The sequence below is a fragment of the Chrysochloris asiatica genome, unplaced genomic scaffold (genome assembly GCF_000296735.1).
Source record: "Chrysochloris asiatica unplaced genomic scaffold, ChrAsi1.0 scaffold00324, whole genome shotgun sequence".
NCBI classification, from domain to species: Eukaryota; Metazoa; Chordata; class Mammalia; order Afrosoricida; family Chrysochloridae; genus Chrysochloris; species Chrysochloris asiatica.
Window position 1 is genome coordinate 1,861,869 of NW_006408842.1, and position 11,616 is coordinate 1,873,484.

The 11,616-nt window shown below is 38.7% G+C and overlaps 1 protein-coding gene across 1 annotated transcript in view; it reads left to right on the forward strand.

Annotated features, from left to right (window-relative positions):
- Positions 1 to 4,862, forward strand: part of BRIX1 (BRX1, biogenesis of ribosomes, homolog (S. cerevisiae)) — an 18,953-nt gene extending 14,091 nt beyond the window's left edge. The window contains exons 4-10 of the mRNA XM_006875382.1: positions 1,110 to 1,180; positions 2,114 to 2,163; positions 2,268 to 2,341; positions 2,500 to 2,550; positions 2,695 to 2,796; positions 4,034 to 4,162; positions 4,416 to 4,862. Of these exons, the coding sequence (XP_006875444.1) occupies positions 1,110 to 1,180; positions 2,114 to 2,163; positions 2,268 to 2,341; positions 2,500 to 2,550; positions 2,695 to 2,796; positions 4,034 to 4,162; positions 4,416 to 4,685 (747 nt within the window). The 3' untranslated portion in view covers positions 4,686 to 4,862. The remainder of the gene's footprint in view (positions 1 to 1,109; positions 1,181 to 2,113; positions 2,164 to 2,267; positions 2,342 to 2,499; positions 2,551 to 2,694; positions 2,797 to 4,033; positions 4,163 to 4,415) is intronic.
- Positions 4,863 to 11,616: the final 6,754 nt, after the last annotated feature.

The following is an 11,616-nucleotide window of genomic DNA, read 5'->3' on the forward strand; positions in this document are numbered from 1 at the left end:
AAATTGATCAAACATGCAATCAAGATGCATTGATCATTACTGGTGATTGGAATGTAAATGTTGGGAACAAAGAGGAAGGATCAGTAGTTGGAAAATATGGTCTTGGTGAATGAAATGATGCCAGAGATTGCATGATAGAACTCTACAAAATAATGATTTGTTCATTTCAAATACCTTTTTTAGACAGCATAAGAGACAGTTATATACATGGACCTCACCAGATGGAATACACAGAAATCAAATTGACTACATCTGTGGAAAGAAACCATCAAAAAGCTCTATGTCAGTCAAAAACAAGGCCAGGGCAGATTGTGGAACAGACCCATCAACTGCTCATATGCAAATTCAAACTGAAGCTGAAGAAAATGAAAACAAGTCCATGAGAGCCAAAATGTGACCTTGAATATGTGTGTGTGTTAAGTGCCGTCTAGTCGGTGGGAACCTATAGCGACCCTGAACAGGGTTTCTGAAGCTGTAAATCTTTATAGGAGCAGAAAGTCTCTTTCTTCCGCAGAACAGATGGTAGTTTCAAACTGCTGACCTTTCAGTTCGCAGCCCTTTTCGTAACTACTACGCTACCAGAGCTCCTTGACCTTGAATATATCACACCTAAATTTAGAGATCAACTGAAGAACAGATTTGATACATTAAAGAATACACAGCAGGTAGTTTAAGGAGCCCTGGTGGTACTGTGGATTAGGCGTTAGGCTGTTACTGCAGGATCAGCTGTTCAAACCCACCAGCCGCTCCTTGGAGAAAAACGAGGCTTTCTACTCCTGCCAAGATTTGCTGTCGTTTTTCACATGTATAATTCAATACAATTAATTACATTCACTATATTGTGCAGCCGTTGCTACCCTGTATTATTTTTGTGTCACTTTGTAAGCCTTTAACTTTAGGGTTCATTTCTGTTTCTTTTTTTTCACCAGTGGTAGGCAGAGCATTTAGTTTACCTTGGGCAGGACACCTAAAAGGAATTTTACATAGATTTTGACCCTTGTATCCTATTAATCTGCTTGAATTTTTTAGGAGCAACCTAGATATTAATTGAATTATTTTAGTTACTATTTTGTTATGTAGTTTATTTTTCTATATTTTATTTCATCTAGGTCTGTGAAATGAAAAACTGCAATAAATGTATCTATTTTGAGGCCAAGAAAAAACAGGATTTATATATGTGGTAAGAGATTGTAAAAAGATTTGGGTGGAATTTTTTTGCTTGTGTTGATTTATTCTCTGAGCCTTTCATGTTATAGACTCCTTTGAGTTGTGTGTGTTTGTGTGTATATATATGTGTATGTGTGTTTATATGAAGGAGCTCTGGTAGTGTAGTGGTTATGAGTCAGGCTGCCAATCTCAAGGTCAACAGTTTGAAACTACCAGCTGTTCTGTGGGAGAAAGATGAGGCTCTCTGCTTCTGTAAAGATTTACCACCTCAGAAACCCTGTGCAGGGTCATTATGAGTCGGAACCGACTCCCCAGTGCTTAACAACAACAATATATGTATGAGTCCTGGTGTGCCACTGTGGATTAATATGCAAAGCCATTTGAACCTCACAGTCAGCAGTTCAAGATCACCAGCTGCTCCTCAGAAACACTACACAAGGTCACTATGGGTCAGAACTGACTCAACGTAACTTGAGAACAACAAAATATGCCTGTGTATAAAGGAGAGTCCTAGTGTGGTACTGCAGGGTAATGTACTGGAATGCAAGGTTGATGGTTCAAACCCACCAACTGCTCCTCAGAAATGGCTGTTAACCTCAAGGTAAGCAGATCAAAACTACCAGCTGTTCCGTGGGACAAAGATGAAGCATTCTGCTCCTGTAAAGATTTACAGCCTGGGAAAACCCTGTACAGGATCACTATGAGTCAGAACCGACTCAGCGGTACTTAGTAGAAACAAACAACAACTAATGTAAAGGGGGAGAGAGATAGGAAGCAAACTCATTTGATTGCATAAAACTTGAAGCCTTCAAAGAAGGTTAAGTATTTGAATATTCTAAGCATGTATGGTTCTTATTTATAAATAAATTTTGTTGTGTCGTTAAATAGTAAACAGCTAATACATTATTAATTCCAATTTTGAAAATTTTACCTTTGTATTTTTTAGGTTTTCAAATTCACCTCATGGGCCATCTGCTAAATTCCTTGTTCAAAATAGTAAGTCGATTCATTGTTAGATTTTTTTATGAGAAAATTACAAAACTATCTTTTGGATTACTTGTTCCAAAGTTACAACTATTTGTTATAATTTTTTTTCCTAGTTCATACTCTAGCTGAACTAAAGATGACTGGAAACTGTTTGAAAGGTTCTCGGCCCCTTTTGTCTTTTGACCCTGTAAGTTTCTTATTCAGTTTTTTTCTCTCTTTGTGCTATTGTTTCTTTTTTAGTGAACATAGTCGTGTAGTTGAATTTGGTTAATATTAAACACACACAGTATCTTTGAACAATGTTCTCTACAATTGTCCAGCGATATCTTTGCTTTATTTTTATAGGTGTTTGATGAACTGCCACATTATGCTTTGTTAAAAGAACTTTTAATTCAGGTAAATACCTTTCTTAAAGAGTTTTAGTAATAAAATATAAATGAGGGCTTTCTTTGGATTTTGTTAGTTTAGCTGTCTGAAATTTACATATGTAAATTGTATGTCTTAGAATTAAACTAACGTACAGTTGTTTTTCTTCACTAGATCTTTTGTACACCACGGTATCATCCCAAAAGTCAGCCATTTGTGGATCATGTGTTTACTTTCACCATTTTGGATAATAGGATATGGTTTCGGAACTTTCAGGTTAATTTTATTTAATTTTTAGTTAGTGTTTTAAATAAATTGTGATATTCAGGATTTGCAGGCACAAAATGCAAATAATAAATTGTTTTTTTCGATAGCATTATTTTCCCCATAAATCCTTGTTCCAAAACTCTATTATTAAGTGATTTCTTCTTGTTTCTTTTCATTGCTGATCTCTTGATGGCTTCCAAAAAGGCACTATATTAAATTTATAAAAGAAAAGGAAAATATTCTGAAGATTCAAACATTTGAATCTTCCAAATGTGTGTCAAGTGTTGTAAATGATACAGTAAAGTTTTAAGTTTGTCTCACAAGTGGTTAGACTTCACCTGTGGAATTAAGATTTCCAAAACTCCTTTGGAAGGCATTCAGTCAGTCTATTAAATGAGTTATCCAGTGACTCATGTAGGGAAGATAATTCTAGAACTCATCAAGCAGGAGATTTTGGAGACAGGTTGAAGAGAACAGCAAGAACAAAATATTTAGCAGCCACTATTAACACTGGATGGAGTCCTGGTATGGCGCTGTAGGTTAATGCGCCAGACTGCAAAGCCGTTTGAACTGCAAGGTCAGCAGTTGAAGCTCACCAGCCACTCCTCGGAAACCCTATACAGGGTCACTGTGGGTTGGAACCTACTCGATGGCACTTAACATTACATTAGATACTTATATGGTGAATTAAATATGCCCTTTTCTTAGGCTTTCGAGGGCTCTCAAAGGAGTCTATAACATGAAGGGTTCATGTTATAGGGTGGAAATTGGGGTCCATCTAACGGTGACTCAGAAGAAAGTTTCTTACAATCTGCTTCTTAAAGCTCCGCCTTTTAGCTGAGGTTTAGCATTTGTAACAAATTCATTTTGACTCCATTTTAAAAGAACATGTTGAGCAAATGTGTATTTTACTATAACAGTTATGATGCTGTGGGCTAATGTGCTGGACTGCAAGGTTGGTTTGGACTGCAAGGTCAGTGGTTCAAGCTTACCAGCAGCTCACCAGCTGCTCCTTAGAAACCTTATAAAGGGTTTCTATGAGTCGAAATCAACTCGACAGCACTTGACAACAACAAAACACATTTCAGAAAATACTGATGATTTACCACTTGCCATTTTCATCCCTAGCTTAATTAATTTTATATTGATTATTAACTCAAACACATTTGTAATGAGGTTATAAATAGTGTACCTTTAAGGAGTAGTATATCTTCAACCAAAATGAAATGTTTCCTTTTTATTGAAGATTATAGAGGAAGACGCTGCACTTGTAGAAATAGGACCTCGTTTTGTCTTAAATCTTATAAAGATATTCCAGGGAAGTTTTGGAGGACCAACTTTATATGAAAATCCTCACTACCAGTCACCAAATATGGTAAGCTATTTGCTTTTCAGTGGTCTTCTGTATTATCAGAAATCTCTCTGGCCAAAATAATTTTGTAAAGTAACTTTCCTGTCAACTGAAATGGAATTCAGGAGTTTGGTTTTGGCTGCATTATAGTCTTGTAGATTATTGCTTTTTAAAATGATACAGGGTGGAGGATGATGAGGCTCGTAAGTGAATGCCTTTGCCTTACATAAAAAGCTTATTATTCTTTCAAAAGCATCTGACAGTCTTCTTTTCCTAGCATCGCCGTATCATGAGATCCATCTCAGCTGCAAAATACAAAGAGAAACAGCAAGTGAAAGATGTGCAGAAGCTGAGAAAGAAAGAACCAAAGACTATTCTACCACATGATCCCACTGCAGATGTTTTTGTTATACCAGCTGTAGAAAAACCAATAGAAATTGAGTGGGTGAAACCAGAGCCAAAAGTGGATTTGAAAGCAAGAAAGAAAAGGGTATATAAAAGGCAAAGAAAAATGCAACAGAAGATAAACAGCGGGAAGGCAAAATGAATGAATGGATAGCCATGTATTTAACTTGTATCCAGTATGTAAATATTTTTATTATCCAGGATTTTCTAATTAGTGTGTCATTTAAAAAGAAAAAAAAATTAAATGTTGAGAATTTTTTAAATGGATTTAGTGATGTCTACATGTTTCTAAGTAAAACATCATCAGAACGTATCATTTTTCTGTATTTCTTGCAAGGTTATTTTGGCATTAAGTCTTTAGTTAGTGCTTTTAAGTTTTAGGCCTATATTTGAAATTAAAATTTGTGGTTTTATCCCTAATTTAGATTCTGAAATTAGACATATTTATTAGGACCAACTCTATAGCACTTAATAACAACAACAGATGATTGTATAACAACTGGCTACTTTGAAGAACCATATGTGGATGATTAAGTACGGTTTAACTGTATGTAGAATGGAAAGCATCTTACTGAAATTTCTGTCTCTGAGTCACCAGTCTGTGATGCCAACCTCTGACCTTATTTCTTAGTTCAAAAATATACAAGAATTTTGGATCAAATTAGTTTATGTAAGTTGAAAGCATTTTACAAGTTACAAATTTATTTCTTAAAGCTGTGTCTATAAATGGAAAGGTTCCCGGGTGGGTACTCATTTTGTGTTCCACTAAAATACAGAAGGAGTCCTGGTGTGTCACTGTGGACTAATGTGTCAGACTGCGAAGTCCTTGCCAACTGCAAGGTCGGTGGTTCAACCCACCAGCTGCTCCTTGGAAACCCTATACAGGGTCGTTAATGGGTCGGAATCAACTGGACTGCACTCAGTAATAACCAGAAGGGTGGTTCCATTAATAACCCACTCAGTGGCACCACTGTGAGCTGCTTCCATAACAATACAACTATCATTCCAGGAGCTCAGGAAGCTCACTCCAATAGGTGGTCAACATGGACATGAATTGGAATGGACATGGAGGACAAGGGGCTTGGTTTTTGGGTAGAGATTCATTATTTGAAGCAAAGGGAGCTCAGGGCTTTAGACATTTGAGACAGATTAATTACCAGGAAATAGCGAGATTCTGGTTGTTGGCGGCCGTGGAGGTAGTGTCTGCTGCTGTTCCGTTGCCCTGTTGAGTCGATTCTGACTGATAGCGACCCTGTATGGGGTTTTTAAAGAGTGGCTGGTGGGTTTGAACTGCTTACTTGTGGTTCAAACTGACCTTGTGGTCCAGTGCTTATCCTACAGCACCACAACAGGACTCCGTGTATAATATAAAAGTGCCCTCGAGTCGGTTCTGACTCACAGTAACTCTGTATAGAGTTTCCAAGGAGCAGCTGGTGAGCTTGAACCGCTGACCTTGAAGTCCAGCGCATGAACTCACAGCGCCACACCAGGCGTCAGTATAATATGTATGTACTACAGAACCACCATGCTTCCCTGTACATATTTACAGCCTTAAAAATTCAAGCCTCGATAGTTTGAAATTTGGTATACCTGGTGTGGAATTGTGGGGTTTCTTTTTTTTTTTTACTTCACATTGCTCATTTTCCCTCTTGTTCACTCAGTACTGTAGACTGTTTAATCAAATAGATCGCTGTTGGATATATACTGTATTGTTTTTCTTTGCTGGTAGAGGTGTTTTCAGTGACTGTTTCTATTGATAAATCTTTGTGTAAAGCATTTATGGTTTCCTAGAAGTGAAACTCTCAGTCAAGGGTTATGAACGTAAGACTTTATGATTACTTTCTAAAAGGTAGTGTCGTCCAGGGTTTTGAGTGTTCATGTCTTAGCGCCAGTGTTGAAATGTCTTTGACTTTGATAGCTTAAAATTTTTTTCTGATTATTAGTAAGAGTGAATATACAATGTTGTCACATGTATATTGTGACTTGACTAATGTTGGTTTTTTTTATGGTAGGATTACTTTTTACTGATTTATAAGGAGCCCTGGTATGGCGCCTTATGATAAGCATTGGGCTGCTAACTGCAAGGTCTGCAGTTTAATCCTACCAGCCGCTCTTTGGAAACGCTATACAAGGTTGCTGTGAGTAGAACCAACTCGATGGCACTCTAACAAGAACAAGCACTTTTATATATAGTAGGTTTATTAACTAGACATATTCCCCAGTTAATTTACATTTAAAAATTATCTATTATTTTAAATCTTACGTTTTCTCCCTAACTAAAGTTATACAAAGAAAGACCTTGCCACATTTATGTCAAATTGAGATATTTATCTTGTAATGATCTAAATTAGATGACTTATCTTGACATCTTGAAGAAGTCTGAATTTTTCAGCTAGTTCAGGTCAAGGTTTCCCTTGAAATGCTTGTATGTGGCTAATTGAGGTAAATTTGGATGAGTGCCAGAACAAAATGGCCATTATTTCGCTTAGGTAGGCAAGTGAATATAGCTTTGAACAACTGTCTTCAGGATTTATTTTTAAACTTCCATATTTGGAAGAAGTTAATTATAGGTATAAACACAAATTTGTGAGTTTATGTTTCTCACCTATAATTACAGGTTGTGAGTTTGAATAAAGACAAACTTCATACTTCTTGATGGGTATATTTTAGATTTGGGGTGGCATTTCCAACTTAACAAATTTGGATGATCAGTTTTCTTAAAGAGTTATTTTCCTGTTCCAAATCACTTCTCCTTCAGTCATCTATATGAATTCCTCATTATAATATAGCGGCCTCTGGAATGAATCATTCTGCCTGTCTTTGGGAGTCTAGCTGTCAACCTGTCTCATAGCCAGTGTGATTATGTCTGAATTTCATACAATGTTATAGGCAATAGCAGATGCCTCTGCTCTTCCCTAAGGAGTTAAAAAGTCAAGTGACTCCCAGGGCTGGAAAGTAAAACCACATCTAATCAGAAGAAGAAAAATGTCATTTTTCTCATTTGGTTCTTCCCAAAGACCCATCCCCATCCTCACACTTGTATACAAAGTAGAGGGATGGCTGGGTCATAAGGAATTTCTATTCCCAACTTTCATTATCAACTTATGGTTACGAATTGGCCTGTGAACCACAAGATCAGCAGTTTGAAACTACCAGCTGCTCCACGGGCTTTCTGCTCCCTTAAAGATTTACAGATTCGGAAACCACCCTGTACAGGGTCGCAATGAGTCGGAATTCACTCCACGGCACAGAACCACCAGCCAGTCATATAGAATCTTCCTCATTTGAAAAAAAGGCAAATGTAGAAATTTTGAGCAGTGAGTTAGATGGACATTGAAGTGTGGAGAAACCAGATGAGGCTTTACAGTTGGTTTGTTTTGATGGTCCAGGTGATGGTATTAGAGAAGAAAGGGATAGTCTTCCTAAACTTTAGGTACCCAAACCCTGCACAATGGAGGTTAACAACAGAAGTAAACCTCTCTAACTATATAGGGCTTACAAATATAACCCACTCTAAACACTGAAGTCTGGAGTCTTGGTGTGGCACTGTGGGCTAATGTGTCAAACTGCAAAGTTGTTTGAACTGCAAGGTTGGTGGTTCAAGCTCCCCAACTGCTCCTTGAAACCCTATATGGGGTCGCTATGGGTCGGAATCTATGCAAAGTCATTTAACAACAACACTGATGTCTGTAAATGTTCTCTTCAGATTATAGTGGAATAGATTGACATGTTAATGCATCTTAATGACATTAAGATATTACTTGGGACCATCACCAGCGATGGATGCTAAAAACAGCAACTAGAAAACAACAAATGCTGGCAAGGGTGTGGAGAGACTGGGATCCTCATATATTGCTGTGGGACCGTAAAATGGTTCAACCACTCTGGAAAACGGTATGGCGTTTCCTCAAAGTTGGGAATAGAAATTCCTTATGACCCAGCTATCCCTTTACTTGATGTATATCCACAAGAAATACGAGCCAGGACACCAGTAGATATATGCACACCACTGTTCATCACAGCACTGTTTATAGTAGCAAAATGATGGAGACAACCTGAGTGCTCACCAATGGAAGAATGGATAAACAATTTGATACACACAATGGAATGCTCTGCAACCTTGAAGGAGAATAACCTCAAAACATGGATGAACCTAGATGATATTATACTGAATAGGTAATGGAGGAATAGTGGGGTATATGTTTATGTATTCCACAAATATGTAAGAGTTTGAAAGAGGAGAGGATATTTGTACCTGAGTATTTTATTCCATGCAAGCAAACTATGAATGTGTTCATACAACAAACAAAATGATAAAAACTTCCTAGATCTTATCAAACATCTTAAGGCAATGAGTTGATGGTCTTGGGGGCTCAGTACCATAGTCTCAGGAGACACCTTGGTCGATTGGCATAACATAATCCACAAAGACAATGTTGTAATTCCTGCTTGGGTGAATAGCGTCTGGAATCTTGAAAGCTCATGAGTAGCCACCCAAGGTGCAGCTATTAGTTTCTCCATGTGAGGAAGAAAGAGTCATAAGAATTGAAGAGGCTTGGAATCAATTAGTCCAATGGACTAATGGAGCATGTGAACATCACTTTCCACGATTCTCAGACCAGAAGAGCTAGACGGTACCCAACTGCTTTGAAAGGGATAACATAAGAGGGTCTTGGATAGAAAATGTTGAGCAAAGCCCAAAACTAGTAATAATAAAGACCAGACTTACTGGTCCGAAAGAGACTGGAGGAACCTGAGACTGTGGCCCTTGACTACCCTTCAGGTCTGGAAAGGAACTCACCCTCCTGGCCCAATTTTTAGCTCATAGTGACTCTGCACCAAGGAGCAGCTGGTGAGTTTGAACTGCTGACCTCTTGGTTCTAACCAACCTTGTAGTCCAGTGCATTATCCTGCAGTGTCACACCAGGACTCTGTAGCCAAGCAGTGGTGGTGGTGATTATGTGCAGTGGAGTTGGTTCTGACTCAGGGACCCTGTACAGGGTTTCCGAAGCTGTAAATCTTTATGGGAGCAGAAAGCCTCATCTTTCTCCCGCAGAGCAGCTGGTAGTTTCGAACTGCTGATCCTGAGGTTAGTAGCCCAATTCGTAACCACTAGTGGCGCTGTGGGTAAATGCGCTAGACTGCAAAGTCAGTTTGAACTGCACAGTTGGTGGTTCAAGCTCACCAGTCGTTCCTTGGAAACCCTCTAGATGGTTGCTTATGGGTCAGAACCAACTTGACACACTTAACAACAATGCTACCAGAGCAATATATACTCCATATAATGATCAATCATTCAAACTCAAAGGGCAACAACATGCCTAAGGGCAAAGTTGAAAAGGGATCAGGAATGTGGGTGGAATGTAAATGGGAACCATAGGGAGGAAACAGGATAACTTGTTGTGGAGGGAATTGTCATTGAGATGGATTTCTGGAATGTAAAATCTGTAAACCTTCATTCAATCCACAATGAAAATTAGAAAAAAAGAACAACAGGTATTAACAGCAGAGTTAAATAAAAAACAGAGGACAACAAATGCTGGCAAGGGTAGAGAGAGACTGGGAGCTTCCTACTTTGCTGGTGAGAATGTAAAATGGTTCAACCACTCTGGAAAATGGATGACTCTTCCTCTGAAGTTGGAAACAGAAATACCTATTGATCCAGCATTTCCTCTACTTGGTATATATCCACAATATAAACAAGCCAGAACACGAGTAGATCTATGCACACCAATTTTCATCACAGCACTATTCACAGTAGCAAAAATAAGGAGGCAGCTTAAGTGCCCCTCTGGAAGAATGGATAAATTAACTCTGGTACATAACACACACTGGAATACTATGCAACCTTGAAGAACAACAAGGTACAAAACACCTCATACATGGATGAACCTTGAGGAAATTATGCTGAGTGAAATTAGTCAATCACAAAAGGACAAATATTGTTATAAGACCATATTGTAAAAGCTTAAAAGGTTGTCATACTACAAAAAACATCATTCTTCGATAGTTACTAGGGGTCTTACGGAGGGGAGAATAATTCACTGGCTAGAGGTTAGACGCATGTTAACTCAGGTGATGGGGAGGGCAATATACAAGAAGGGGGAAGGCGGCAGATGAATACTGAAAACAGGTGAAGACACAGGGAGGTATGCATGGGCTAAATGGGATAGAAGTAAATAGTTAAGTACACAACCTTTGAACAACAGGGCTCTGTGATAGAGGAATCTGAACATAGTTGGAATGGGTAAAGGAGGGGAAGTACTGTTAAGGTGCCTGTCTTATGGCTATTGGTTCCCCTGCCTTGTAGGGTAAAATGGACATTTAAGTGTAATACAAAGGTATATTGAGAAATATGATTAAAATGTGTAAGCCCATCTTCTGCCTATAACTGATTGGATTAGCTAAAGTGGGAATTAGAATTTACCCAGGGAAATAGGCTTCTCGTTAAACCTTTGTGGAGTATGGTACCTTAGGTGGAATCCTGATCCCCACCCAGAACCTTTTGAGGTGGGACATTCCCTCTTGAAAAGACATGCAGACCAACCCAGAGCAGCTAGAGGAACAGAAGATATTTCGTGAAAGAAAGACCAGCAGGAAAAAAGCAGATTGTTAGAATAGCAAGCAAACTGTTTGCCTTGGAGACATAAAGGCAAAAGAAGTTAGCCTGTCAGGGTAATTCCCCTTCTAAGACTGAAACTCAAAAGGGAACACACAAGCAGTCTTGTATGTTTGTGGTAACCACCCTGGTCTACTTGTGAGTGGCAGTGGAGGAAATGTAGCTATGAAAATGGACTGAGTTTGGCCATGTTCTGTAGACACCTGTTGAATTTAGGATGAGGAGGGAAGAGGAAGGCCACGCTAGTCTGAAGTTTAGGGAGGTGTGTGTACACCCAACCCCATGGACACTGACTTCGCCACTGGAAGCCAGAGCTGAGAGTGAAGTGGCCAGCTGGTCTGAAGGGGATGGAGGCATGCAAGAATTCTTAAACTAGCAGATAGTACCCATTTTGACATAGCTTGGATGGCTAATTGACCAGAAGTTGACCAGATGAAGATAAAGAAGTTTGATA